The 27,773-nt window shown below is 53.8% G+C and overlaps 1 protein-coding gene across 5 annotated transcripts in view; it reads right to left on the minus strand.

Annotated features, from left to right (window-relative positions):
• GDPD5 (glycerophosphodiester phosphodiesterase domain containing 5) overlaps window positions 1–27,773 on the minus strand; it is an 86,475-nt gene that overhangs the window by 9,220 nt on the left and 49,482 nt on the right. For all 5 annotated transcript variants that reach the window (XM_043481725.1, XM_043481727.1, XM_043481724.1 and 2 more), the window contains 9 exons: window positions 17,307–17,410; window positions 14,449–14,542; window positions 13,578–13,637; window positions 7,935–8,033; window positions 7,537–7,630; window positions 7,015–7,160; window positions 2,927–3,009; window positions 1,444–1,594; window positions 705–923 (listed from right to left, as the gene is read on the minus strand). In XM_043481725.1, coding sequence (XP_043337660.1) covers window positions 705–923; window positions 1,444–1,594; window positions 2,927–3,009; window positions 7,015–7,160; window positions 7,537–7,630; window positions 7,935–8,033; window positions 13,578–13,637; window positions 14,449–14,542; window positions 17,307–17,410 — 1,050 coding nt within the window. The remainder of the gene's footprint in view (window positions 1–704; window positions 924–1,443; window positions 1,595–2,926; window positions 3,010–7,014; window positions 7,161–7,536; window positions 7,631–7,934; window positions 8,034–13,577; window positions 13,638–14,448; window positions 14,543–17,306; window positions 17,411–27,773) is intronic.

A 27,773-nucleotide genomic window follows, 5' to 3' on the forward strand; every position in this document is an offset into this window, starting at 1 on the left:
GTGCTGCAGTCCACGGGGTCGCGAAGAGTCAGACACGACTAAGCGACTGAACTGAACTGAAAATGGGGAAGGGCGTCTGTCCCTCCTGGAGCACCTGGAGGGGTTAAAAGAGGCAGGACCTGGCACACGAAAGCCTACAGGTAATAAGGTGGTCCTCTGGACCATCTCCAGAGGACGTGGTCCCAGCCAAGGCTAGGAACTGCTCCAGTGACACCTCAGGGAGTTTTCCCTCCAGACCCTAGTCAGGACAAGATCGATAAACCCCCCCAAAGTTCACTACTCTGCGCATGGACACCAGCGTCTACTGTGCTGCCATAGTTGGTATCTGATTCTTTTGATCCCCAGGTATTACACCCCGAGGATGTGGGCAGCAGTTCATAGGAGTACAGTGTTCCCAAGAACCTGGCCCTGCTCCTGCCCTTTGTATACTTTAAAGGACCTCTTTGTTTCCCTCTTGTCCCCACAGTGACCCTGTCAGGGAGGTGTGGGGCATGCTACCCTCAAGTGTAGAAACTTGAGGTCTGGAGAGGAGTGATACAGTGAGTTTATTGCTGGAACTAGACTCCAGACAGGCCTGGTCTCCCTGGGGCCAGAAGCGGACTCCGCGGACCTCCTAGGGGGCGGAGCACTGGGTTGGGAGGAGCCCCCTAGGGGAGGAGCCTCCTAGGGGAGGAGCTGGGTGGGACTCAGCTTCAGGGCCTCACCTGGTGCTGGGGGAAGCCTGAGCGCAGAAGGGCCTCCAGCGTGATGTTGAGGAAGCTGGTGCGGTAGGGGTGCTCCCGCGGCGGGTCACGCAGGTTGAGCAGCAGCGTGGCATTGCCCTTGGCCAGTTCCAAGAGCTCCATTAGGCTGCAGATGGACTGGTTTTGGGCCTCCCTGTGGTCGGAGGGTGACAGGGAGCTGGCTGTCCAGAACGGGTCCGTCTATCAGAGATAGGGACACACATGGTGGCCTCACCAGTCCTATGGGGCCTCCACTTGCTTTCCTGGCTATGGAACTTGGAGACCCCTGAGCTGCCAGTATCTGCTGGTGTGTGCAAGTCAGGCAAACTGAAGGTTGCAGCCCCGTGGGGACTCTAGATTAACCCAACCTTAACCTCTCTATCCCAGTCTGCTTACCAAAAGAATGATTTGCTTGGAACATTTCCCAGACCCCAGTACGTTTCTCCTTTAGTAGCATTTCACATCAGAGTTCACCAACTTTATCTAGAGTTTTACAGTGTCAACAATTTTAACTATTACTATCACCATCAACGCTCTCCGGTAGGGGAGGCAGAACCAGAACAAGCAATGACAGCCACGGTATCTGGGCCGCAGTGGCAGGAGCCAAGGAAGCCGCCAACCAGCCTGGCTGTGAGTCAAGGAAGCTGGGCGGCCCCCGGTCCTCTCTGTGGAGTCCCACCCATGCTTTCCATGCCTAGGGCTGGGACAGGTGCTGCCAGACCTTCAGGAACCACTGGCCGGCGTTGAGCCTCTGCAGGACGGTCCAGTTGAGCATGGAGGCAGGCCTGCGGGCGAGCTCCGGGAACTCCTCCTCCACGTTGGTGGTGCGCCGAAGGGTGGCATCATGCATGAGGAAGGGCACCCCGTCCAGGCTGCGGGTGGATGGGGCCGCGGAGTCACTGCCCACCCGGGTCCCTCACCTGCTCCTCCCACTCTCTCCTGCCCACCCACTACACCAGCCTACCAAGGGGCTCAGGAAGGCTCTGCCCCTCTTTGGCCTCAGGTTTCCTGACTGCACAGGGAAGTCAGTGGACTGGTAGGCGAATCCTTCTGGCTCTGCGGGTCAGACAGGGGTGGGGATGGCTGAGGAGGGAGGGCTGGGCCTATCAGTAACCTTGGAAGGCAGATGCTATCTCACTTGATAATGGGGAGACTGAGGTTGGAGACAGAAGTATCTTAACTCAAGGCCTACCAGCCACTAAGTGGTGGAACCTGGCTTAGAACCCAGTCCATGTGATGCCATATGAGAAGAGGGAAAATGCAGACAAATTGCATCCCACTATCATCCTGGTCTCCCCGACTGCTGGCCATAAGCCCCATAAGGTGCCTGAGTGTGGAACAGTAAAAGGCACCCGTGCTCCCCTTCCTCAAGACATTTTTCTACCATCTGCTAGAAGAGTTGATAAACACACAATTCTATAATGTCTACAATGGGAGTGGGGTCTTCATACTGTGGTACCCTAATTCAGTACCCTGCCCCCTCCCCTTCTCAGAGATGATGTCATCAGATTGGTATGGATTCTTCTTGCCCTTTATATAAATATTAATACATATTTATTTATCAACATGAAGAAAATGTGTCAATCAGTTTTATCTGGTCTTTAAAAATATAGCTGACATCACAGTGAATGGATCACTCAGGAACTTGCTGATTTCACTCATCAGAGTGTTTGTGCTCCATCTTGCTGAGCCATACAGATCTAATATTTCCATTAAGTGGATCAGTGGCAGGACTCCAGGTGCCAAACCTCCACTCTACTTGAACCAAGGGAGTCTGTTTTGTTCTGTACATATTTTACATCCTGGAGTATGGCACAAGGGGATTCCCAGGTGGCGCTAGTGGTAAAGCACCCACCTGCCATGCAGAAGACATTAGAAACATGGGTTGGGAAGATCCCCTGGAGGAGGGCATGGCAACCCACTCCAGTATTCTTGCTTGGAGAATCCCATGGACAGAGGAGCCTGGCGGGCTACAGTCCATAGGGTCACAAAGAGTCAAACACAACTGAAGCGACTTAGTGCACACACGCACGGCACATGGCATGAGATTTACTTGCACAAACATGGCGCCTGCCCTGCAGTGGGTAACCCAAGCCTCTGCTCTCCCATCCCCAAGACTCTGGGACCAGAGCTTTCTCCAGAGACCTAGATGTGGATGCATTGAGGAGGGGAAGAGGTGCTGTCCTCCCAATCCCCACACCTACCTGATGGTGACATCAGCCTGGAGTCCATACAGCTTCTGCTCTAGGGCCTTCCTGAAGGACATCAGCGTGTGCTCTGGGGCCAGCTGAGGGGGAAGGTGATAGTGAGGGGAAAGCCAGGCTTTAGCTGCTGTGCCCATCTCCAGCCAACAGAAGTCTTTCATGCTGGGAGGCCGGGTAGGCCTGGTTCTAATCCCCCTCCTTCAAGCAGTAGCTGTGGGGCCCTGGGCATCCACAGAGCTTCTCTGAAGCTCAGTTTCCTTATCTGTTACATCATGCCTGTCTCACAGATTTGTTTTGGGGGGGTGAGGGGAGAGAGAAACAGGGTTGGTTAATGTTGATGAATATAAACGTGGAAGTCAGAGGGCATTTTTACAGTCTTCTGGCTCTATATAGTCTTGGGCTGAGCTGAATGCCAAGTTTCCTCCTGTTTATACTTTGAGTCCGGGTGGAGATCCCCAAAGGACAGGAGATGGTAAATAGCATGGCACAGTTTCAGTGGGATGACCGGTTTCCTTATCTATACAGATGTGAAAACACCATCTCTTAAAGCCCCAAGCATGTTGCTTGATATACAGTAAATGCTTAATAAATGACAGATGTTTCCCTACAGCATATACGTCAGAAAATCCTAGTCTTAGTCCTGACTCTGTCCTTAACTAGCTCTGTGGCCTTCGGTGCATCTCTTTATCCTATAGGCCTTGGTTTCCCCATTTGCTCCTTGGGGGTATAAGTACAGTGTTCTCTGAGGGTCCTTCCAGTTGGGGGAGTTGGGGTTCTCAGTCTCCCTAGTTGTTTAGTTTGATGATCTTGTCATACCCTTTTCTGCCACTAGGGGTCAGCACCATACCAAGGGTTGTCCTAGGACCGAGGGCAGTGTAGGATGGAGGACTGGGAAGACTTCCGGCAGTGAAGATGGATGGAAAGTGCTCCCATGGCTCGTCCCATTCCCACCAAGACATGCTCGTTCCCATCTTTTCTCCCTGTGGCTGTGCTGTTTCCCATTTCCCAGCACATAACATACTCCCCTCTTCTGGAAAGCAGCCTGGCGCAGCAAAGGCTTTGGAGCTGAGACGGAACAATTCTCCTTCCCAGTCACTGACCTGGGCCATCACTTCCCCTTCTGGACCTTTACAGTTTCTTTACTGTAAAATGGGTTAATGTTATCAAGCTCATAGATGAGGTAACAGATGTCAGCAGTCTCTGAAAGGTGTGTTTCTTTCTTCCCCTTTCTGCAGGGCAGAGGAGCCTTGGGGGAGATGCTACCTTGTTTCCCAGTTAAGTGGACTGTGTAAGACCCCACGGAGGCATCTAAGGAGAGGTGTGGACTTGGTGGAGTTCCTACTCGATCACTTCCAAATGCCCTGGCACCAGGCCTCCCACAAATGACCACCGGAGGGATACTGGCAGGCGGTAGACTATGGGTAGACACAAAGAGCATAGCAGTGGCTATGGAGACTCTTGGGGGACAGAGGAAGTGTTTGGGTGGGGCCAAGTCTCTTTTCTGGAGGCTTTTTAAACTCAGGTCTCTCTAGGTTAGGTGCTGACTTCCTGGAGAAAGAGGGTTCCCACTGCCTCAGGCCGAAATGCAGATGGGGTGTATTGTCAGAAATGTGCGAGTGTGGGGTGGTCATCACAGACTCGTGGTGGACCACTGTGCTTCCGAAGCTCAACTCTGGAGTCAGTCTGACCAAATATTACAGTATGCACACACACACACAGAGGTCCCCCCCGACAGGAATGACACCCAGATACCATCTCCAAGACAGGTATGAGCACTTGGGCTTACCACACATAGATGTGTGAACCTCCCCCAGGCTGATGTATACAGGTATAGATACTGATACTCATGCATTTACAGTGACACAAGAAAGAGTTGTGTCAAGACACCTACACCAGCCCCTTAAGGAGCGCTACTAGGATGCAATCAGCCAGATGCACAATGGGGAAATTCTACAGGACAAATGACTCAGTTTCTTCAACAAATAAACATATGGGAAAAAAGGGAAGAAGATTATTATAGACTAAAAGATATTTATGGACAAGGACACGGCAACCCTCTCCAGTATTCTTGCTGGGATAATCCCATGGACAGAGGAGCCTGATGGGCTATAGTCCATAGAGTCACATGGCTGAAGCAACTTAGCACAAAAGATACTTAGCTCAGTTGGTAAAGAATCCGCCTGCAATGCAGAAAATCCCGGTTTGATTCCTGGGTTGGGAAGATCCCCTGGAGAAGGGAAGGCTACCCACTCCAGTATTCTGACCTGGAGAATTCCATGGACTGTATAGTCCATGGGGTCACAAAGAGTTGGACACAACTGAGCAACTTTCACTTCAATTTCAACTACAAAAAAACATTTTAGAGACAATAAAGGAAAACTGAGCAGTGATTCAGTATTAGATAGTATTAAGGAATGATCATGAATTTGGTTAGGTGTAATAATGGCATTGTGGTGGTGGTTCCATTTTTAAAGTCTTTATGCATTAGAGATACACCCTGAAGTAAGTATGGGTAAAATGATACAGTGTCTGGGATTTGCTTTCAAATATTAAAGTGGGGGGAGGGGACAGGGGAAAGAAAAATCAGAGAAATGGATGAAACAAGAATGGCAAAATATTGGTAAGTGGTGAAGGTGGTATTGGATTCATTATACTATTCATTCCACTTCTGCTAAAAAAACAACCCACACGGGGCCATCTCGCTCCTTCCCTTTGCCCCCTCCTTCCTGCCTCAGCACACTCTCCAGAGCAGGTGGGATGGGTAATAAGGGCCATGGAACGAAGAGCAGCTATAAGCTGGGGCCCTGCTTCCTGGAAGGTTGCGCTTCTAATTTATCTTCACAAAAGCCAGCAGCAGGGAGGCTTGGAAGGGATCAGCAACCCCCTGAGACACATGGACGGCATGCGGCAAAACTGGACCCCAAATCCAGATCCCTCTGATGGGAAACGATGGCCTTCCCAGCTGGTTGCCTCCAGGTGCTGGGAGCAAGCAGCACAGGGTGTGACGGGAGGACACCAGGCTCCAACTCAGGGGCACAGGTCTCAGCCTTATCTAGGAGATGGGCACAGTAATACCCCCATATGCAGGGCGCTTAGGACCTTCAGGGTGATTTGCAGCCCTGCCAGACTCGACACCTCCTTTCAATGCTTCCTTTGTGAGACTCCCTTAACTACCCTGAAATTCAGTGAAACGGTGGACCTCCTAAAGACCCTCACAACCAAGAAAAGCTCTCAAGAGCCCTCAAACGCCCTCTGGTGGTGAAGAAAGGTACTGCCTCTGTTAAGAACAACGCTTCAAGGCTTCCATAGGTCAGGAAACCCAACCTAAGGAAGCAGGAGGGCTTGCCCAAGGAAACAGGGAAGTATAACTCTTAATTTCTGTAAGCCAGACTCCTGTCTAGGCACATCACACATGCTAACTGACTCCTGCTTTTCGTGGCCCTATGGTGCAGGCACTCCCATCATCCTGGGGTACTAGATGAGGAAAACAGATACAGTGAAGATGGACTTGGTCCTGACTCCCACAGCTGCCAAGGTGCCTGGAAGCCTGGCTCCGGAGCATACTCACTCCTTTGAAGGGGAGGGCCTACTGTGGGATCACAGGGGTGGCAGAGAAGGAGCAGGTGCTGACTTTGATGCCTTCCTCCTGTTTCACCCTGGTGCAAATGTTTTCCTTTAGCAGTGGGCCTGGGGCTGCACCCAGCTCTCCTGCCCACAGGAGAGAGAGCTGTTGCTTCATCCCGGCCCTGGGAGCCTGCTTCCCTCCCCACACCCAGCATCTCTCTCTTTCTCTCTTGGGCCTTCCTAACCCACAGCCTCACAGTGTCTTTCCAGGGCCCTCAGGATAAAAATGAAATCTTTTAAGCAGGATGCCTTCAGGCTCTTCAGGACTTGATCCCACCCAAACTCTCTAGTCTTTACACCAATCCTTTCCATATACCACCCCCCGCCCCCACCACACACACATCATCGCCAAGAAGGGCTAAAAATCCTTGCTATTATTATTATACCCATTTCCTTGCCAGCTCCTCCCTACCAGGAGGATAGGTTTTTGCCTGTCTCCTTCAGGGCCCACAAGTGGCACTCACCATGGGGGCCCCGCGGTGGCCGATGAGGGCAGGTTTGGGGCCCAGGTCCTTTTTCTCCATGATGCAGGGAGAGGAGATGGTGAGAGGGGCCAGGTAGAGGGCAAACACCACGGTGAAGAAGGTTCCGAGAATGGCAATCTGGGAGGCTGTAGACATGGGCGCAACCGTGAGCCCCATGCAGCAGGGCAGGGCATGCCAGAGCCCTCCTCCCTACACCGGTCTGGACCCTGACACTCTGAGGGGGCCCCTGCACCAAGAGGACCCCTCATTCTTGCTGCAAAAGTGAACCTGGCCTCTAACTCACACACAGATGTAGAGACACAGAAGAGGAAACATGCAAGGCTGAGGCTGTCACCTCTGTGCAACCTGCAGTCCACTCCGAACCAGGACTCGCCATGCTAAAAGCAAGGGCCCCACCGTATCCCCAGGCTGCCCAGGTACAGTCCAGGCGGGGGCAGGACAAGCTGGCCTTGGTACTTGGAGCACATGGGTGGGGGACAGGTCCTGCCCAGTCATACTTACAGGACCGCTCTGCACGGGCAAACTGTCCTGCCACGATCCAGGAGAGCGCTGTGACAGCCACCAGGGCCCCCACATGCAGGAACGGCGCTGTGCCCTTCGGAACAGGAAGGGGCAAGAGAGACTGTCAGCTCCCAGCCGAGCCGAGGATGCTGACCACCAGCATCCTCCCAGCCTATCTCTATCTGTGGGGCAGACAGCTGTCTCCATTTTTCAGCAGAGGACACTGGGAGTCCAGGGACCCTGGGTGCTAGAATCCTCCCTGTCTCTGAGTTGTTCTGTGATGTGGACCCTTACCCCGCCTTCTGGACTTCAGTCTGGAGGAATGGGAGTGACCTAAAGGCGCTGTCTTGTTCTGAGGGTCCTGGGGAACCAGCCGGTAGGCCCCCACCCCCACTCACCTGCAGGGAGATGAGGAGCACCTCCCACTCGTCCTCCCACAGCTGGGCCACAGCCGACATGGCCACCACGGTGGCCACCAGGATGGCCACCAGCCCGATCTGTAGGGGGAGAGCCACCAGACGGTCAGGGGGCGCCAGAGCCTGGACAGCCCAAGGGTCCCCCGTGTGTGGGGGAGGGAGAGAACAGGTGCAGAGACAGAGGGAGGGGCCGAGACACGGATGGGGAGAGTGGGGCGTGCAAGAGAGGCTGACCTAGCAGGGCAGAGGCAGGTAGATGACAGTGAGAGAGACAGAGGCAGGAGGAGGCAGGCGGGTGGGCCCGGCAAAGAAGGGACCACGAGAGAAACAGGAGGGTGGAGAGAAGACGGGTGGCCTGGGCTGCAGACATGGCCCCAGGGCTCAGGGTGTGGGGACGGAAGACACTCAGCAAACGGGGGCCTCCTGGTGCCCAGCAGGTCCCATTCCAGGCCTTGCCCACCCTCCCAGCCACCTTTCATCCTGCGTGACATGTGAAGAAATCAAGGCTCCCCTGGACCTGGGGCGAAGGGTGACTTGCCCAGGTCACAGGGCAGAGGGCTGAGGAGCCAGGTCCTCTGCGGGAGCCTGACACCCAGTCCACCTTCCCCACAGCCTTCAGGCGGGAGCAAGCAGAGGGGAGGCAGGCGGCGGCCGCATGTGCCCTGTCATCAAGGCGCGCTCTCAGTCCCAGCCTCCCGGCTTCCAGCCTCTAATGAGTTATGGGAGCTGCCCTCCCAGAGAAAGTAAGGAGCAGAGCTCTGATGGAACCTTTGTGGGACAGAAAGCTGTGGGGACAGACAGGATCTGACATGTATCCTGGTAACACAAGATGCTTCCCCACACTAAGCGATGCCTAGCATCTCGTTATTTAGCCCCCAGGGTCCCCGCCTTGGGCCCTGGGTCTACATCTCTGCACAGCCAGGCTGGTCTCGTAAAACTCAGGTCATGCCTTCACCCCGAAGCCTTCCACAGCCCCCAGCTCCACGAGGCGCCAGCCAGGACCACCTCCGGCCCCCCTGATTCCCTACTGCCTGCTCCCAGCGGTTCTCTGTGCCAGCAGGGCTCTCGCCCTCTGTCTCTCCCTTCAGTGCCTTTTCCAGCGGCCGCAGCATCATTCCCAGAGCCCTCCAACAACCAAACAGGCTCTAAATTGAGTTTCTGGCTCGTGAGAGCAGAGACGGCAGCTGATCCATCTTCGTTCCCTGCCAGGCAGGGAAGATTCATTCTTGTCTGGGATTAAGGTTTCCTTTGGAGGTTTGTCGTTCTGGCCCATCAGCCTGGAAACAAATGTTCTAATAAGAAGCAGTAATAAGGCTGAAATGGGTAGGAACCCTTATGGACTGTGACAGGCCGGCCCAGAAGACATAGGAATAAGAGATATGAAGGTGCATGGAGGGCCCAAGTGTGCCCTGGGTCTGTGGGAGGCCCCTTCACTTTTTCCTCATGTTTATCCTTGTGAAAGCCCAGTCAAGATGTTATTGTCTTCATTTCACACATAGGAAAACGGGGCTCAGAGAGCATAACGGTTTGCTTGGACATGTAGCTTTGAGCGGGCAGAGTCAGAAGCAACCCCCATTTTGCCTGTCTTGGAGGTCAGGCTCTTTCTGGGGATCTGCCCTCACAGTGCAGTGGAGGGAGCCCCAGGGAGCATCCTCTCGACCCCCCCCCCCCAACATGCAGGGTCCCTGCCCCCAGCTCCAGGGCACAGCAAGCATCTCTGGAGGGTCACTCCCTGAGCGTGTTTTATTATAGTAGTTAACTGCTAGTGGAAATACTTGTGATAAAACTGATTTCCCAGGATCATAATGCAATGAAAAATTTTATCCTCTCTGAACTTGGCAGTTGCCGTAGTGGCAACCATTATGCTCTGCAGCATTATTGCAGTGGTCAGCGCCTGTGGGATTTCGCCACACATACTGTGTCCTGAAGCCACGGGAGCAGTGCTGACTCCTGACAACTAGACTGCCATTCCTCAAGTCTGACTGCAAAGGATACATCCCACCCAGAAAGTGGGGAAAGCCCAGGGGAAGCCTCAGAGAAAGTGGTCTTTGGTTTTCCGTGCTGGAGGCACTGCGGTTTGTGATGACAGCCGGAGGGATGGAGGATACAGGAGGTATGTCCATTCATTCACTGAGCCCTGCCTGGGTGCTGGGACCCAGGAGGAGTTGGAAACCAGCCTTGCCAACACATTGGCCTCTTGGGAAGGTGATTAGAATCTGGGTTCTGTGTGGTTTAAGTCGCAGATGATCGGCCCAGGGTTCAGGGACCCACTCATGTCACATTCCTTGGTGACTGTGCCTAATGGGGGTGGTTACCCTCTCAGAGTGTGTTTCCTGAGCTGTAGAGATGGGTAGCGTGAGCACCTACCTGAAAGGGGTTTGGAAAGATAAATGAGAACATGCAAGTGAAATGCTTAGCACCATGGCTGGCAGCAAAATAATCAATGCTTACTAAATGTTGTGTTAGTCGCTCAGACATGTCCTACTCTTGTTAGTAACACAATTTTTTAAAAGTGGGCATGTTTTTCCCTGGGGGTGCAGGGGTAAGGAATATGCCCGTTAATGTAGGAGATGCAGAGTTGTGAGCTCAATCCCTGGGTCGGGAAGATCCCCTGGAGAAGGAAATGGAAACCTACTCCATTATTCATGCCTGGGAAACCCCATGGACAGAGGAGCCTAGAGGGCTATAGTCCATGGGGTTGCAAAGAGTCGGACACAACTTAGCACCTAAACAACAACGGCAGCATCAAAAGGAATGAAATAATGCCATTTGCAGCAACACAGATGGACCTAGAGATCATCAAACTGAGTGGAGTAAGTCAGACAAAGACACATTTCATATGATATCACTTATATGTGGGATCTAAAAAAAAAATGGTGCAAATGAGCTTATTTACAAAATGGAAACAGAGTCACAGTAAGTGACTTATGGTTACTTTACCACAGTAAACTTATGGTTACCAAGGGGGAAAGGGGTGGGAGGAATAAATTGGGAGATTGCGAGATATATATATATATATACTATATATAAAATAGGTAACGAATAAGAACCTACTGTATAGCACAGGAAACTATACTCAATATTCTATAATGACCTATGTGGGAAACAAACCAAAAGAGTAGACATATGTCTAAACTGAATCACTTGGCTGTACATCTGAAACTAACACAACATTGCAAATCAACTAAACAAAACCACACTGAGGTACCATTTCCACCCACTGGGAATGGCCAAGTCAGGAAACCCCTGAACACTTTGTGGGCAAGGGTGACTTTACAAGCACAGCCATGTATTCTTGCTTGTGCGCACTCAGTTGTGTCCGATTCTTTGTAGCCCGCCAGGCTCCTCTGTCCATGAGATTTCTCAGGCAAGAATAGTTGAGGGGGTTGCCATTTCCATCTCCAGGGGATCTTCCTGACCCGGGGATCAAACCTGCATCTCCTGCATTGCAGGTGGATTGTTTTACTGCTGAATCACCAGGGAAGCCCATACATAAACTATACTGCAATTAAAAAACAAATACTACCAAAAAAAATAAAGTTAAGATGCAAAATGAGGGTATAATAGGCTACCACTTGTGTTTAAAGAAAAAGGAATGTGTATGTATGTGTGTGTACATACACACATCTGCATGTGCTTAAATATCTCTGGAAAGATAATGGGGAGATTTACATTTTGTACTTCTTTGTACCTTTGTAATGCTGAACTGTGTCAATGTATTAATGGTCAAAAGTTAGGTAAAACAACTCCTCTCCCAAATAAAAATTCCTTAAAATCTTAGAATAAAACTATAGAGTCTTACAAACAGAGGGGTAGAATTTGCAGCTCCTACTTGACTACTGAGCCCCAGGGAGCTCCTTCCCTCCTGGTGCAGTGGATCCAGCTAAGCATCAGCTGGAAGGACCTTCCTCATGCTGAGATCTCTTGGGAGGGATCAGAGGGGAGAGGAAGGCAGGACTGGCACCCTGGGAGCTGGCACCAGTGCAGATGAAGGGATCTGAGACCCTGCCCCCAGGAGAAGACTCCCTGCGCTGCTCTGCTGCCCTGGCTGGCTTGAGCCTCCAGATGCCTCTCCGCTGGGATCAAGCAGGTGTGCCCTGGCCTGCTGAGAGCCAGGCATGCCCCAGAGGAGGGGGCTGCGGTGTGCACCAGCCCCTCCTGGGATGCCCACAGGTGTCATCCTTTCAAGTGTCAGCTTTGCAGCTGGGAAAAGAAAGTCCCTCACAGAGAAGACTTCAGAAGCGCAGAGGAGATCTTAGGAAAGAGTGATGAGCAAGAGGAAGGTGGGAGGGGACCAGAGGCGGCTCACTGCTCTTTATCCCTCCAGGACTTTAGTCACCTGGGTCTGACTCCCCAGCTCCAGACCTTGGAGGCATGCCTGGATGCCCACAGGCACCTCCCACTCCATGCAGCCCAAGTGGAGCTCAGCACATCCTTCTTCCAGTTCCCATTCTTTATCCTTTTAGTTGGAAGTGAGCCCCTCCCCTCAGAATCACTCTGGACCCATCTCACGGGCTCATGATTATTCCTGGACATTTCTGCCTCTTCTTGAATGGCCAGCCCATGGAGTCAGGCTCTGGGGAAAGAGAGGTGACCTGGCCCTCTCTCTGGGGCCCTGGTGTGCTCCTGGGAGGGAGGGCCTCTCTCTGGGTCAGCTCTGTGCCACTCCTGAGCCCACTGGGGTCTCAGAAAGAGCAGGAGGCATCAGCCACGTGCACTCCACACGATGTGTGCCATGAACAGTAAGCCAGAGAGTCAAGGCTCTGGAATGTATGATGCCTCTTTGCTTTGGGTCCAGCCCTGCGTGGGCACTGGGGACACGGAGATGGAAAGTCAGTTCTGGTCTCTGCACGGAGCTCCTAGAATAGGGAGGGTCGGGGTCAGGGAGCCAGATGGAAATGGACAATGAGAGGTCAGGACTGTGGCCGGGGAGACTTAGGGGACTGGGGGAGCCTGAGAAGCTTTGTGTAGGTGGAAGGAAAACCAAGGAAGGGTCCAAAAGAGAGAAAAAGGGAGGCAGGAGCGAAAACATAAAGCAGAGAAGAGGCAGCCATGCTGGGAGGGCCTGAGATGTCTCATGTGGCAGAAGCCGAGGGTGACGGTCCCATGACAGCAGTTGGGAGAGATCAGCAAGGGGCCAACCTGCTCAGGGCCTTAATGTCTGGAGGGAGAGCTTGGATCATCCTGGGAGCAATGGAAGCTGTGGGAAGGGCTTTAAACTGGGAGTCATATCACTGAATCAGAGTTTTAAGATGAGCTCATGGAAGAGAAAGAGAGGATGAGACTTAAGTCAGAGCCAGCCAAAGAGCTGGAGCTGTGACCTACGCTCGTTAACCGCACGGCTGTAGATCTAGGAGCCTGGACCCTCTACTTATTAAGTTGGAAACCTTGGCAAGTTACTTAACCTCTTTGTACCTCAGTTTTCCCAGCTGCAAAATGGGATGATAACAGCACTTATGCTGTAGGGCTGCTGAGGGGCAAATGAGTAAATACAATCCACTGTTAGCTCCCTGAACAATGATAACCATGATCCAGGGGAGGGAAGACGTGTCCGGGCTCTTCCTCTGCTGCTGTGGCCTCCAGCCTCTCCCCTCCTCCCTGAGGCCCTGTGGAGGCACTCCTTACCTTGTGCAGCCAGTGCAGGTTCATCTGTTGCCCCACGGCGATGTGACATAGTGCCAGGACCTGAGGGAGGGCACACGGCAAGAGTCAGGCATCAGGTGTGACCCAGGTTTCTGCCAGTTCCCCAGACACCCTGCTCCCCATGGCTCTCTGGGCCTGGCTCAAGCAGTCAGCTAACCAGCAAACCATTCTCATGCCCAGCCCTGCTCAGCCCCACCCAAGCCTGGCCTCCTCCCAGATTATTTCAGGTTCCTCCAGGTTCCTTCTCCTCTAGGGTTTTTCCCTCAAGAACTCATTGGGGCCTGCTGCACTTGGGCTGCCTAATTCATGTTTTGGGAGTTTCAGGGCCCAGGATTCTGAAGCAGACTTGAGCCTGTCCCCCAGGAAGCCTGGAGAGTTGCTCTGATGCTCACTCACTAGGGTAAAGAATCTGCTTGCAATTCAGGAGACCTGGGTTTGACCCCTGGGTCGGAAAGATGTCCTGAAGAAAGGAATGGCAATCCACTCCCATATTCTTGCCTGGAAAAATTCCATGAACAAAGGAGAGTGGCGGGCTACAGTTCATGGGGTCACAAAGAGTTGGACATGACTAAGCAGGTAACACACACCCAGGAGCTCCCAGGCCAGCCTGGGGACTGAGTTGAGCCTGAGGGAGCAACATGTTGGAAGCAGGTACCAAAACAGAAGTTCTTGGAAGAGGAAGTCTGCAGTGGGGCCTAACAATGGGATGTCCTCACGGGGTCGGGGAAAAACATGCCAGAATGGGGCAAAGAAAGAGAACCTCCCACCTTGAAGGAACCAAGCCCCAGAGGCCCAGAGAAAAGCCAGCCATCCTCCTCAGACCAGGGTGGGGCCCTCCATCAGCCCCATGTACCTGGAGGCCAGCAATGTAAGTGAAGGCAGCTGCTGTGGTCATGAGGATGGGCACGGACCAGTCACTCCAGTAGCCCATGCGGTTGTAGAGGTACCTGCCAGGAGGAGAAGGGGCAGGGGTCAGACCTCCACCAGGGAGCCTGGATGCTCCCTGGGGCCTGCCAGCTCTCAGCTCTCACACGGCTTGCTCAGGTACTAGACTTTGGCCCTTCAGTGAGGAGGTCACTGCTTCCCTGGTCATCAGTCAGCCTGTGGAGGGCTCTTGGGGACACCTGGGCGTGGCAAGAAGCATAAACAAGAAAACAATTTCCCTTAATTCTACTGCCCAGAAGTAACCATCACCAAAACCCTGCTGCCTTCTTCCAGTGGGTGCCCCGCCTCTGCTTATATATTTGTGTAAACAGCAAAGCCGGGACCCCGCTGCATACAGCACAGGGTCAGAGTTCAGGCTTTGGAGGGAGGAACTAGCAGATTCAAATCCCCCGGCTTGCAGGACGCCGGGGAAGTGACAGGCTTCCCTGACTCTAAGATGCCACTGATTGTGACATTCATCTCAATTTCAATGTCATTTCAATGATTTTTGAAAAGATGAAGTCTTAGGATCGATAACATGTAATACCTGACTTCCCCGCACTGTTCCTCATCTACAGGACAGAATAACAAAGTGCCCTTCCTAGGGTTTCCTGAGGATGAACTTTATGTGAGGAACAAGGTAAGTACTCAACTCTCTGCTTATTAACATAAGCATCTACTGATGTCAGTAAAAGCCTGAGGAAATGTGATTTTTCTCATAGTCACGCGGTCTTCTGTTGAACTAATGTACTGTATGAAGCCAACTTCCTACTAATGACAATTAATAGTTTCCAATTATTCACTATTATAAATTAACAAAAAAAACTCTTTGGCACATACGTTTCTGCATTACTAATTATTTCGTCAGGAGAGACTCCTACAGATGGAATCACAGGACCAAAGGGAATGAGCTGTTTTTAGGGCTCCTGTTAGAGCCTGATAAGTTGTTCTCCAGAAAGACTGAACCACCCACACCCTCCCTGTATACGTGGGGAAACTGAGGCTCAGAGAAGGCAGCAAGCAACGTGCACAGGGTCATCAGAGAAAATGAGCCAGCACCAGGCAGCTTCAGGCCTGCTACCCTCTTGGGGCTTCTGAGTCCCAGCACTACTCCAGGAAACCGAGGAGACTGGCTGAGGGAGCTGCAGGTCCCCAGACCCTCCCCGAGCACAGGCAGGCCCTCCCTCTGCGGCCTCCCCAACACGGCAGCATCTGTCCTCTGCTTGAGCTGCCCAGCGATGGGGAGCTCAGTCTGGGCAGAGCGGGGTGGCCCGGTGGACCACATGGTACAGTCAGGCAGTTTAAGTCCCTGTCCCAGATCTGACTGCATCCTGCTGTGTGACTACAGAAAGGCTACTTAACCTCTCTGAGCCCCAGTCTCTGGGACTGTCCTAATATGTGCACGTGGCACTAGCTGGTTGTATGGCCGCAGGGCAGTCCTGTCCCTCCCTGGGCCTCAGCTGCTCCTTCTGTACGTGACAGCGTGGCCCTCCACTGGGGCAGCAGACCGCAGCTCAGCAGAGCCATCCAAGGAGCTCAGGGAAGGGCCAGCAGGGAATGCTCCCACTTGCCCACAGCAGTGCCTGTGCTTTGGATACCTGCAAGGATGAATAATTTATTTATGGCATTTAATAAAGGCCAGAGGCCACCTCTGGGACTTGGCTGGGGCTCCGGCTCATCTCGCCGGGCTGTGGCGGGGCAGCAGCCTGTCCTTTATTGAGATCATTAATCACAGCAGCACAGCCTGGTGCCACGCAGAGGGGAGCCAATGCCAGACTCCATGAACTGAGTCTTAGGATCACTACAAAATCCTCCAACCACAGCCCATCAGAAGCCCAGAGTCCAGAAACCGTAAATTCTAACATCATGACCACCTTGCAGCTGGAGATTCAGCCTCCCAGGAAGCGTCCTCGGGTTTAGGGGAGCCTGGAGCCCTCGCACATCCATCATCTCGTTTTGTCCTCAGAAAGACCTGCTATCGGCTAGCGCTCTGCTATCCCATTTTACAGAAGAGGACACCAAGCCTGAGAGAGGACTCACGCTCCTGTGCCCATGGTCACACTGAGCTGAACTTCTAACCAAGAGGAAAAGACAGCACCGGAGGGCAGGGACCACTGGCTGCCAAGCCCCAACTCTGCCCCCAACTGGTTGTCTGGACTTGGGCCTCAGTTTCCACGCCTGTCAATGGGCAAGTTCCTATTAGAGCTGGGGGAACTTCTCCTGTTCCATGCCTTCCACTGTTTGACAAAGGCAGGCCATGGGGGAGCGAGGGCAGGGGGTGAAGAAGAAATAGGTGCCCTTGTGCACCCAGCCCCAGACATGTCCTTGGACCTGAGGCTGCTGCCCACAAGGGACCCTGAGCTTTCCCAGAACCACACCATCTGCCAGCCTAGCCCACGGCCCTGCTCAAGGAGGCAGGAGGCCTGGGGTCGGGGACCACCTCCTCTGCTGAGGTCTTGGTTTCTTTGGGCTTTGGAGTCCTTGTCCACAAGGGGTCCAGAGGTCCCAGCTCCCAGCCGAGCCCCTGCCCTGTCTACATTCCTATTTCCATGATAGCAGCAGCAGGAAGGCGCTCCCTGTTCTCTCCAGCTGGTCTCAGCTCCCCTAAGCCGCTGTTCTCTCTAGAGGATTACTCCCTCAAAGGCTACACAGAGAGCTGGTGGCCAGTGGTGGCCGGGCCCTGAGGACCAGCCCGGGAGAGAGGTTCCAACCCATCCCTCACTCCCGACCCCAGTCTCAGCCACCAGATGCCCAGTCCCCAGGCCCCGCCCCCTGGTCCCCACTCACCAGTTGAATTCATCGTAGTCATTGTGGACTTCCCACCAGAAGTAGAGCCAGGTGAGCGTGAGGCCGAAGGTGAAGGTCAGCAGCAGGAACCAGAGGCGCTCCCACTGGAGGGGCAGAGTGAGGACAGGGGTCAGTGGGGGCGAGGCTGGCCCTCAGGCCACCCTCCCCCTTGGTAGCCCAACCGCCAGGCTGGGTGCACAAGGGCACCTATTTCTTCTTCACCCCCTGCCCTTGCTCCCCCACAGCCTGCCTTTGTCAAACAGTGGAAGGCACGGAGGAGGGGAAGTTCCCCCGGTTCTAGTAGGAACTTGCCCATTGACAGGTATGGAAACTGAGGCCCAAGTTCAGACTACCAGTTGGGGGCAGAGTTGGGGCATGTTAGCCAGCGCTCCCTGCCCCTCTTCACACGGGTGGGGACTCGAGGCTCAGAGAGGGGAATGAGCTGACCAATATCACCACACCCGGAGTCACAAAATGATGGGGAACCAGAGCAGGGTCGAGGGTCCACCCCAGAGCTGGGCGCTTAGTACTGCAGCCTCAGGCCCTTCCCGTGTGCGTCCGTCTCCAGGACCAAAGGCTACATCTGCCTGAGCCTCCACACTGGGAGGGTGATCCCGGGTCCGAGTGGTCACATTCCTCACCTCCTTCCTTCCTACACACACCTGCAAGGCAGGTGTTCTTCCTCACCTCTGCTTCTGCTACACCCTGGCCCAGAGAGGTCAAGCAACTTGCTTGAGACAGCAAGTTAGAGAAGGATTAAAGAGCAGTGCCCCAGCCTCTAGACTTGAAGGAATGTGGTGTTCTACCACCCCCACCAGGGGTCAGCCCCTCTCTCTCAAGGGGCCCAGGGGGTGGGGATGGGGGCAGTGTGTGTGTGGGGTGGGTGGAGGGGGTCCTGCTGACGCCACCTCGGCTGCTTCCCCCAGAGGTCTGCAGGCACTTCCGGCTGGGTCCTCGGGTGTACCCCTGCTTCCATCTGTCCCCTTATCTCAGAGGCACAACAAGCTTGGAACATCCTGCTCTCTGGGAAACTTCTGAGATCATGAGCACAAACAACCGCTCGGAGGGGAAGTCAGTGGAGGAGAGACCCAAGACCACCCCCCACCTTGAGAGGCTGGAGGGCTTGGAGAAGCTCAGCGTCTCTCATCCAGCCACTATCTGGGGCCCCTGCAGCTTTCCTGGCATCTCTGATCCTTCTTGCACCGCACAGCCAGCTTGGAGCTACAGTTTTAAGCCCAGTTTAACCTCTCGATGTCTCTGTCTAGAAAGCAAGCCCTCTCGGGTCCACCGGACAACCCTCTTCCTCCTCCTCAAGGCCTTCCCCATCCCAGCAGGGATTCCATCTCCTCAGAGCTTCCATAACTGTGGCACCCCTGTCGGTTATGACACAACCCTTGCAGTTCTAGAACTGTCCCACTGTAGGTCAGTAACTCCCCCCCACTCCCGCTATACTGTAACCACCTTAGAAGTCTGGGTGGTCTTCATATTCCCAGGGTGAGAGGCAACTTAAGATAGATTTGATAGTGAGATGGCAGAAGAAAAAAGACCCTTTCTCCATGCTGGCATGAGTATGCCCACCCAGGAGAGATTTCACTCTGGGTTTACCAACTTACTACCCGCTCCAAAGAGGAGCCCTTGCTTTTCTGTGAATGCCAAGCCAGCAGTAGTGAGCGGCCCTCTGTCCACAGAGATCACTCTCCCTCAGTAGGTATGAGGCCTCTGGCCAGAGGACAAGGTTCTGAGAAGGGCCCGGGTGATGGGGGAGCCTCAGCTGATGATGAGTCCTCTCCCAGGCCAGCAGCATGGAGGTCAGTAGGTGGCAGGAGCAGAGGAATAGTTCCAGGGACAGAGACAGGGAGAGACCGGCCACAGGTGCCAGCAGGGGATGTCCTTGGTGACATACGACGCAGGACCCAGGGACAATTCTGACAGGTGGTCAGGAAGACTGCGGGTGTCAGGAGGGCCCACAGCAGACAGGGGTTCTGAGTACTAAGGGTCACTGTTCTCACTGGGCTGGATCCCGACAATGGGGCAGGAAGGATGGGGCGAGAATGAGGGGCTGCCCCTCCCTACCCCTGGAAACGCACAGTGAAGCACTAGGAATATCAGAACCAGGCATGAGCTGGGCTTGGGGGCCACCCAAGGTTGACAGTACTGGGAGCTGAAAGCCAGAGGTCCCATGGCCACAGGGAGCCTGTAGATGGGGGTGAAGTGGCTCTGTCCACAGCAGGTCACTCAGAACAATCAGAGGAAAAAACTGAATGGCAGGGGCTGGAAGAAAGGGGAGGAAAGGCCAGGAGCTGGGGGAGGAAGTGGCCTAGGGAGAAGTTCCACTGACAGAGAGGCTCCAGCCACAGGACTGGTCCTTGTCTGGGCAGGTTATAGGGGAGGGGCCTGAGCCAGCCCCACCTCCTGACAAGCCAGCCTGGCTCTGCTCCAGGGAGGGTGCAGCCACTGGCCCTCCATCCCCTCCCACTGTCTGCACAATGCCCGGGTATTTATCCCCATCTCAGAGCAAAGATCCCAAATCTCGGAGAAGGGCAGCCACACATACGGGCTGAGCAAGTTGTAGACCCCCAGCACTAAGAGGCGCCACTCACATCATGGTCACACCATTGACGTGCATGTTTGTCATGACAAATTTTCCACAGGTAATGGTCAAAAGCCCTGTGGAAGGAGTACCCTTTGCTTATTTGCACAGAGGCTCCAAGTGGGTAAGTGGTGGTGAGTCAGAGGTTGAGCAACATATACAAGGTGACCAAGTAGAGGGGGAGTGGAGGTAGGAGGCAACCCTCTGCAGCTCCCTTGGGAACCAGCCCCACACAGCTCTCCCCAAAACCCACCTTTGCCCTCTGGGACACAAGTGTGATGATCCCAAACCCCGCTCAGCTCCCTGAGATTCCCTTCTCCTCTCTTGCTGGGGCCCATCCCCTAGGCCAAGCCTTCTTCTCCTTCAGGAAATCCTCCCATCCCTGCAGCCCCCAAGACCTCCCTTTCTTTTTCCTTTTTCTTTTTGGTCCCGCTGCATGGCACGTGGGATCTTAGTTTCCTGACCAGGGATCGAACCCATGACCCCTGTGTTAGCAGTGTAGAATCTTAACCACTGGACCACTGGGGAAGTCCCAGGACCTCCCTTTCTTCGCTGCTTCTGCACAGACTCTTGGTACCCACCAAACTGACCTGGAAAGAAGCCAGGCTCAAGAGGGAGACAGACCTGCCTCTGCCACTTGGGCAAGTTACCACTGAGCCTTGGTTTCCTCCCCTGTAAAAAGGGAATAACATCTGTACTCTGGAGGGTTGATGTTAAATGAAGTGATGTACATCGAGCGGTACGCAGTAGGTGCATAATAAGGGGCAGCTAGTTCACTGGGCTGCAGACTCCTTCCGGGCAGGGATGGCTGAGGTATCTGTGCACCCTGGCCCACAGCCCTCGGAGCACAGTGGTGCTCAGACATGGTGTGAGGAGCAGAAGAAGGTGTGGACATGGTGGGGATGCAGGGAGGCCTCAGGGCCACCAGTGGACAAGGACATCATCCAACTCTGGGTTTATCCTTAGGCAAAGCCTGGGGGCCCCTGGGAACCAAGGGAAGGAACTCTCATTGTGACACCCCAGCCCCTTCCCTTCCAAGTCTAGCAGCCGCCTGAGAGCAGGACAAAGGTCAGGTGATTCCTGACGGGCTACAGAGGCACAGGGAAGTGGCTGAGAGCAGCCGGGGAAGGGGATGGGTGAGCTCTGGCTGTGGACAGGCAGGCAGCTCCCTCCCTGTATGGGGGTGGCTGTGGGGGAGAATCCCTGGGGCCCCGACCCCGTCCTGTCTCCTCCACTCTTGGCCCCACCCTCCCTCCATCCCACACCTGGGAGCAGTGCACCAGTTTTTCCTGCTGGTTGTCACGTCTTCTCCTCATCCCTCTTATCTCTGTCCCGCCTGCAGCCTTCTGCATTCAGAGGAGACCGTGCATGCGGAAACAGCTTATTAGCAGCTGGGCTCACAGGGTCACACAGCGCTGCAGCCACAGACCCCAGCCTGTGCAGGGCGGGTGAGCGCAGGCCATGCTGCTGCTGGGTGCTGCCCACCCCAGATTGTGCCCTGGGCCAGAACACACACAGACACTGCTGTGGGTGCACCCCTGGGGTCCCCTAGGGTCTGGGGCACCTCCAAATAGAACCTGGAGTCTCAAATCTGCATCAGGATGGCACCTGAGTGGGAGCTGCCTCCCTGCCCTTGGTACCACCATGGACTTCAGACTCGCACTTGGAGGCAGAGCTGTCTGGCAGGACCCCTATTCCCTGTGTGTCCCTCAGGACAGAGACTGGTCTGTGGCCCCCAGGACAGGCGCGCCCCTGCTATGGCTCCCACAGCTCCAGGGATGGAGTTTGAGTTCCTGTCTGCATGCTGCGTGGCCCTCCTCTGGGCTGAGAGTTCTTCCTTCGGAGACAGCGGCCGGACAGGGGCAGGGCAGAGTCCTGTAACACTGGGTGAGCGTCCCAGACAGGCTGCCTACTAAATGGTGGCCTTGGAGAAGACACTGCTTTATCTTCCCCAAGCACTGACCTCCTGTTCTGTAAAATGGGGATGGCAGTGTTGGACAGAAGTGCCTGGTGATGGTAGGGTGTCAGGAGTTGCTTTTCTTGCCTCCATCCCTCCTGAAGTCTGCTCCTCAGCTGCTACCCTGCCGCCAGTTCTCTGATACCACCCAGAACAAGTCCAGCCAAAGGGCAGGAACACTGGGGTCAAATGACCAGGGTACGGGGCAATATAATCAAGAGCTGGGTTTTCATTCCCCGCCCTCCTACTGCTAGCTGTGTGGCCGTGGGCCAATCGCTCAGAACCTCACTCAATCCCCAGCTTCCTCCTCTATTCCTGAAGATGACATCACCTCTACCTCATGGGAGGGCTGCCAGGCCTGAATGTGACTACAGATGTAAGCTGTAAGTCGCCAAATCCACGATCGTTCCTATAATTATCATTTCGTGTCTGACAGCCCTTTAATTATGTGAAGACAGTGATCAAGTCTTCCCCGCCCCCTGTTCTACATCAAATTTCCCCAGCTGCTGAGGAGAGCCAAGCAGATCGCCCCTTCCCAGCCCAGGGCAGGTGCCATGGTCAGGGGGACGCAGAGGTCAGGCTCAGCTCTGCAGGTTGCAGTCCTAGGAGCTGGCACAGATGGAGACCCTGACCTGATCTGACACAGCAGCTGCCCTATCTGGGCTCACAGCACCATGTGGCCGCCCTGGAAGACAGAGCCTTGCAAGAGCACTTCATAAAGCTGGGGGTGGGGCACTCCTAGCAGCTCTCTACCTGCTCCATCTCATCTCATCTCATCCTCTCTACAGCTCTGCAAAGCAGCAGGAACAGTCAGAGGAAACCAGGGCTCGGGGAGGGGAAGTGGGCTGCCCAAGGTCACAAGAGGCAAACATGAGCCAGAATTCACACCCAGGTCTGGGTGCCTCCAGCTGCCTCAACTATCCCAAAGAAACAAGAAGCAGGACCTGTAATTATCCTTCTCTGACCAAGGAGGAAAGTCACAGGCAGTGCCAGAGGAGGAGCCTTGGAATTTCAGCATGAGAAAAGATTTCAGAGATCATCCTGCCTCATCCACTAAACGGAGAAGGCAATGGCACCCCACTCCAGTACTCTTGCCTGGAAAATTCCATGGACGGAGGAGCCTGGTAGGCTGCAGTCCATGGGGTCCCTAAGAATCTGACACGGCTGAACATCTTCACTTTCACTTTTATACATTGGAGAAGGAAATGGCAACCCACTCCAGTGTTCTTGCCTGGAGAATCCCAGGGATGGGGTCACACGGAGTTGGACATGACTGAAGCAACTTAGCAGTAGCAGCATCCACTAAGGGTCCAATTAAGAACAGGAGAAACTGAGACCCAAAGACAGGGAATGGCCTGGAAGGATGGACACAGGATGAATGCCAAGTAAACCAGTACACAGAAAGGTTGGAGAATTCAACAGATGATATTGGGACATCTGGACATCCTTTTCTATTAGACTCCTACCTTACACCAAACTAAATTCCACCATCTCCCTCCACACCCAAGCCACCACTCTCTTCCAGTCATTCTATACACATACTCAGCCCTGGACACTGGGAGTTAAAGCCTGGACTCCATGATGAGCAATCTGCACAGAAGACTGACCAGCCAGCAGGCAACTTGAGTACTAGAAACCAGCGTGGTGAATGGGGCAAGCATGGGCTGCTACAGAGCACACTGCCAGTAATCGGGGCAGGGATGGTCTGGAGGACTTCCTGAGGAAGAGATGCTTATAGCAAAGTTGAAAAGAATGAGCTTTTTGGAATGACAAAGTAAGGGAGGGTGTGGAACGTGCAAAGGCACAGAACCTGGTGGCTTTTGTTTGGGATAACTGGCTTCTGGCAGGTTTATAAAAGCTTCATCAGGACTTCCTTGATGGTACTGTGGCTAAGACTCAGAGTTCCTATTGCAGGGTGCCCAGGTTAGATCCAAGGTTGGGGAACTAGATCCCAGATGCCACAGCTAAGAGGTCACATGTTGCAACTAAAGATACCATGTGCTGCAGCTAAATAAGTAAATAAATATTAGTGCAGCCAAATAAATAAATATTGAAAAAAATCACTAAAAATCAAAATGAAATTTCAGAAAGTTTCCTCTATGTAAGAGTATTAACTTTTGTATAGATTATCTATTTTTTCTTATTTTATCAGTTGACTTTAATTTTGGTTTTCATATAAAAAAATTAAATTTTTATGCAGTCAAATCTATCCCTCTTTTCCTTTATAGGCTTTTGCCTTTGGTATCATGTTTAGGGAAGGTGGCTCGTGATTATATATTTAGCTCATATTTTACACTGATAATTTCTCATTGTTGACACTTAAATCTGTAGTTCACCTATCCATCTATAGCTCCATATGTGTGTATACGTGTATGGAAAGAGGTTTGAAAGCCTTTCCTCTAAAACATGAAGATGAGAATTTCTTTTACTTTCTATCTTCCTGAGTTGTTTGAATTTTCTCAACAAATATGCTCTTCCTAAATAGAAGAAAAAAAAAAAGAGCTTAAAAAAAGAAAAAAACACATTTTAATCCATCTGGAATTTCTTTTGATTTGAGGTAAGAGGCAGGGATCTAATTTTACTTTCACCAAATGGATACTTCAGCTGTCCCTGTTCGGTTCGTCATATCTGCAATAATTTCCACGATCGTCTACCACACAGCACACTCTCAGATGTGTGTGGGCTGTTTCTAGGTTTTCTAGTCTGTGATTCCCGTGTGCTGGTTCCGCCTGGCACGGCTCCTTCCGCGTGGCTGAGCTCTGCCCCGGGTGCCACTCCTGTGGTCCCGCCTCCGCTTCCAGAGAGTCCAGCTGCGTCCTTAGCACTACGCAGCCCTATGCAGAGGCTGGACAGCGACTGAGGGGTACCTCCCCGCCGAGTGCGTCCACCTGCAGGCTACACCTGGGGCACACCAGCTCCTCCCATCATCAGCCCATTTCATCCTCATCGAGTTCCTAATGGGGAGATGGGTGAATGTCAGCTGGGAAGGGTGTGGGGGAGCTCCCAGAAGAGAGAGCTGGGCAGCCCTGGCAGGATTACTCTGGCTCTGACCCAGGAGATTTGGGGGAGGGGGCAGCCTGGGGCGGGTTGAGCTGGATGCCAGCATTAGGGCGAGGAAGGGAAAGGGATTAAAATCCCCACCCCCAGCCAGCTCCTGACAGTGTAAGAGGCTGGATTCATCTTTCTGGCTACAGAGAGCTGGGCAATTAGGCCTCTGCCCTCACTTCTGCCGGGGAGCACTTAGGAGTGGCTCATTAGGCAGGAGAAACCCGGCTCAGCCTAGAGCACCCGCTCCCTCCCGACAATCCCGAGGTTGCATCCGGTGCGGAGACAGAAGAGCTGGGGGCCCTTCGGAGGGATTATCCCTACGCCCGGCAGAGGGCGCTGCCGAGGCCACAGGGTGGTGCGTGGCCACAGCCTGTTGCGGATGCCCATCGCCTCCCACCCCATCCATGCTCCCTAGGCACTCAAGGTGGTCAAGGAGGTCATGAACAAGAGCTTAACTGTCTCCCCTGGGGTGCAGCATGACTACGCCAGGCACCCCTTCAGTGTGGTTTAGGGAGGGGCAGCGGTGTGTGAGGTGGGGGGTGGGGTGGTTCCCGAAGGCCAGAGACAGCCTGGCTTTAATTACAGCGATAAATCCTCAGCTCCCTGCACTGCAACAGCCTCCGCCAGCCTCTCCTCTCTCTCTCTCTCATGGATGCAATAATATCATCACCCATTTTCTTATCCTCATGGCAACCCTGGAAGGTTCACAGGATTAAATGGGTCTTATCATCTCCAGTTTAGAACTGGGAGAGCTGAAGCTCAGAGGGCTCCTTTCTGACCTGTTGAGTCCCTTTCCCCCAAAGCACTGGAGAAGGGAACGGCCATCCCTTTAAAAGTTTGTAGGGAGGACACGTTTTCCCCACTGGAACAGTGGTCTGTCCTGTTCAGGTGTCTGTTATCTAACTGGACTCGTGGGGCATGAGTTTGTACCTCCACCTAATTCACAAGCAGGCTGAGGCCCAGAAGGGGTCTGCCTTTGCCTGAGGTCACTCACTATGTCGCTGGAGAACGCAGGGCAGAGTTCAGGCTGCAGCCTCCTTAGCCAGGTGCATCTGGCTGACTCTAATCACACCCCAGAGCCCATTCCCAAGGCTGCTTGCTCCAGGGAGCCCACCTTGATTCCTGAGTGAGAGCCATTCTTCCTCGCCCTGTATGCCTGTCAGAGGCCCACAAGGTGTAATAGGACAGGAAGGCAGGCAGCTGGGAAACTTACCCCCTCCTCCTACCTACTGGCAGAGCCTGACCCCAGCCCCAAGGGTGGCCTGGGAGGTCCCTCAGCTGGGTTAGCTCTGCTCCCTGCCAGACACAGCCAGGGGCACTGGAATGCAGTGTGTACCCACACTCTCCAGACCTCCCAGTGCTCCTTGGGGTGCTCACTCGGGACTCATCGGGGGTCTAGTGTGCCCACCCTAACTGGTTTCCTCACTTGCTCTTCAACTCACCTGCTCAGTCATCCTCTCCCTCCATGCCCAAGGCCCTCCTTTGAGAAACAGTCACCACCCACCTGGGCTGCCCAGGGCCCCGGGTGCTGCTGCGGGAGTCCAGGGGAAGGGGAGAGGAAGGGAACGAGGCCTGACTCCTTTGTTTGAAGTGGAGACTCCTTAGAGGAAGAGACATTTGCGATGAGCTTTGAGAGACAGAGACGAGAGAGAAGGCATTCCAGGCAAGGGGGACAGTAGAGCAGAGGGTAGTGGTGGAGGGGGTGTGTGGGTGAAAGGGGGCGGATGGATTCCCCCACGGCGGGTGTCTTCCTGCCATGGTGGGAGGGGCTCCCATCAGAAGAGGTAGGCAGTGGCAGGCCCGGGGAAGGGGATTTATTTTGTCTGTGTTCTTCCCCCACTATACTACTCCTGGACTCTACTGAGACCACAGCCGGTCTCATGCACCCCTGGGCGCAGCATGGACTCCTGACCCCAGGAACGGCCTCATCCAGCCAGGCAGAAGTCATGGAATGATGGGAGGCATCATCAACACTCTCTTTTGCAGCCAGTCAGCTGATGACACTGTCTAGGTGTCTCTAGAATCCCTCCCTTAGCTGCTTCTTTGTGGACCCCTCCCCCTAGTTGAGGCCTCAGCCTTCTCTCTGGCTCCCTGCCCTCCCCACCTCCACTCAAGGTCCCTCAGCACTTTCTCCACGATGGAACCAGAGTGGTCCTTGCACAGTCTGAGTCCGACTGGGCCTCCACCTCCCAGGATGGGGTGCAGGCTCAGGTCCCCTTGGCCATGCGCCTCCCCTCCTTACATCGGGAGCTGCACTAGGCCAAATTGCTTTCAGATCCCAAACATAAGACACTGCTGTAACACCCAGCTGTCCTGCTTTCCCCATGCTGGCACGACATGACAGCTGACTCTCTCTGACACCAGCTCAGACAAGCTTTCCTACCCAGGATGTCCCTGGCCTTGGCAATGATCACCCTGGGTGGTCTGGACAACAGTTCTGGTCTGCTCCCCACCTTCGGGGAGGCACCAGGTTTGATATACTCAGGGCAGGTTCGTTGATTGACCAATGCATCCCAGACAAGACTGTTTGGAGTGAACAGGGGAGAAGGCACAGGACTGGGGCAGCAAGCAACTCCTTGGCTTGAATAAATCACTTCCTTTTCCTGGAACCACATCCATACAATGGATGACGTCAAAAAAGCTTGAAACACCCTTGAAAAGGCAAATGTAGAAGTGCAAGAGTGTTGACTGTCACTGTCTGTCTCCTTCAATGTCTCAGACTGGAAGTTCCTCCAGGCCTCTGACCTATATCCCTCTTGCGACAGTGAATCTGGTCTTGACACTGTGCTGCCTCCCGCAGATGCAGAGTCTTCAGGGGGCCCTGTGGGGATGGCCTGAGAACCGTCTTCTGTCCTATCCTGCCCTTAATTGG

This window comes from Cervus canadensis, chromosome 11 (assembly GCF_019320065.1).
Source record: "Cervus canadensis isolate Bull #8, Minnesota chromosome 11, ASM1932006v1, whole genome shotgun sequence".
NCBI classification, from domain to species: Eukaryota; Metazoa; Chordata; class Mammalia; order Artiodactyla; family Cervidae; genus Cervus; species Cervus canadensis.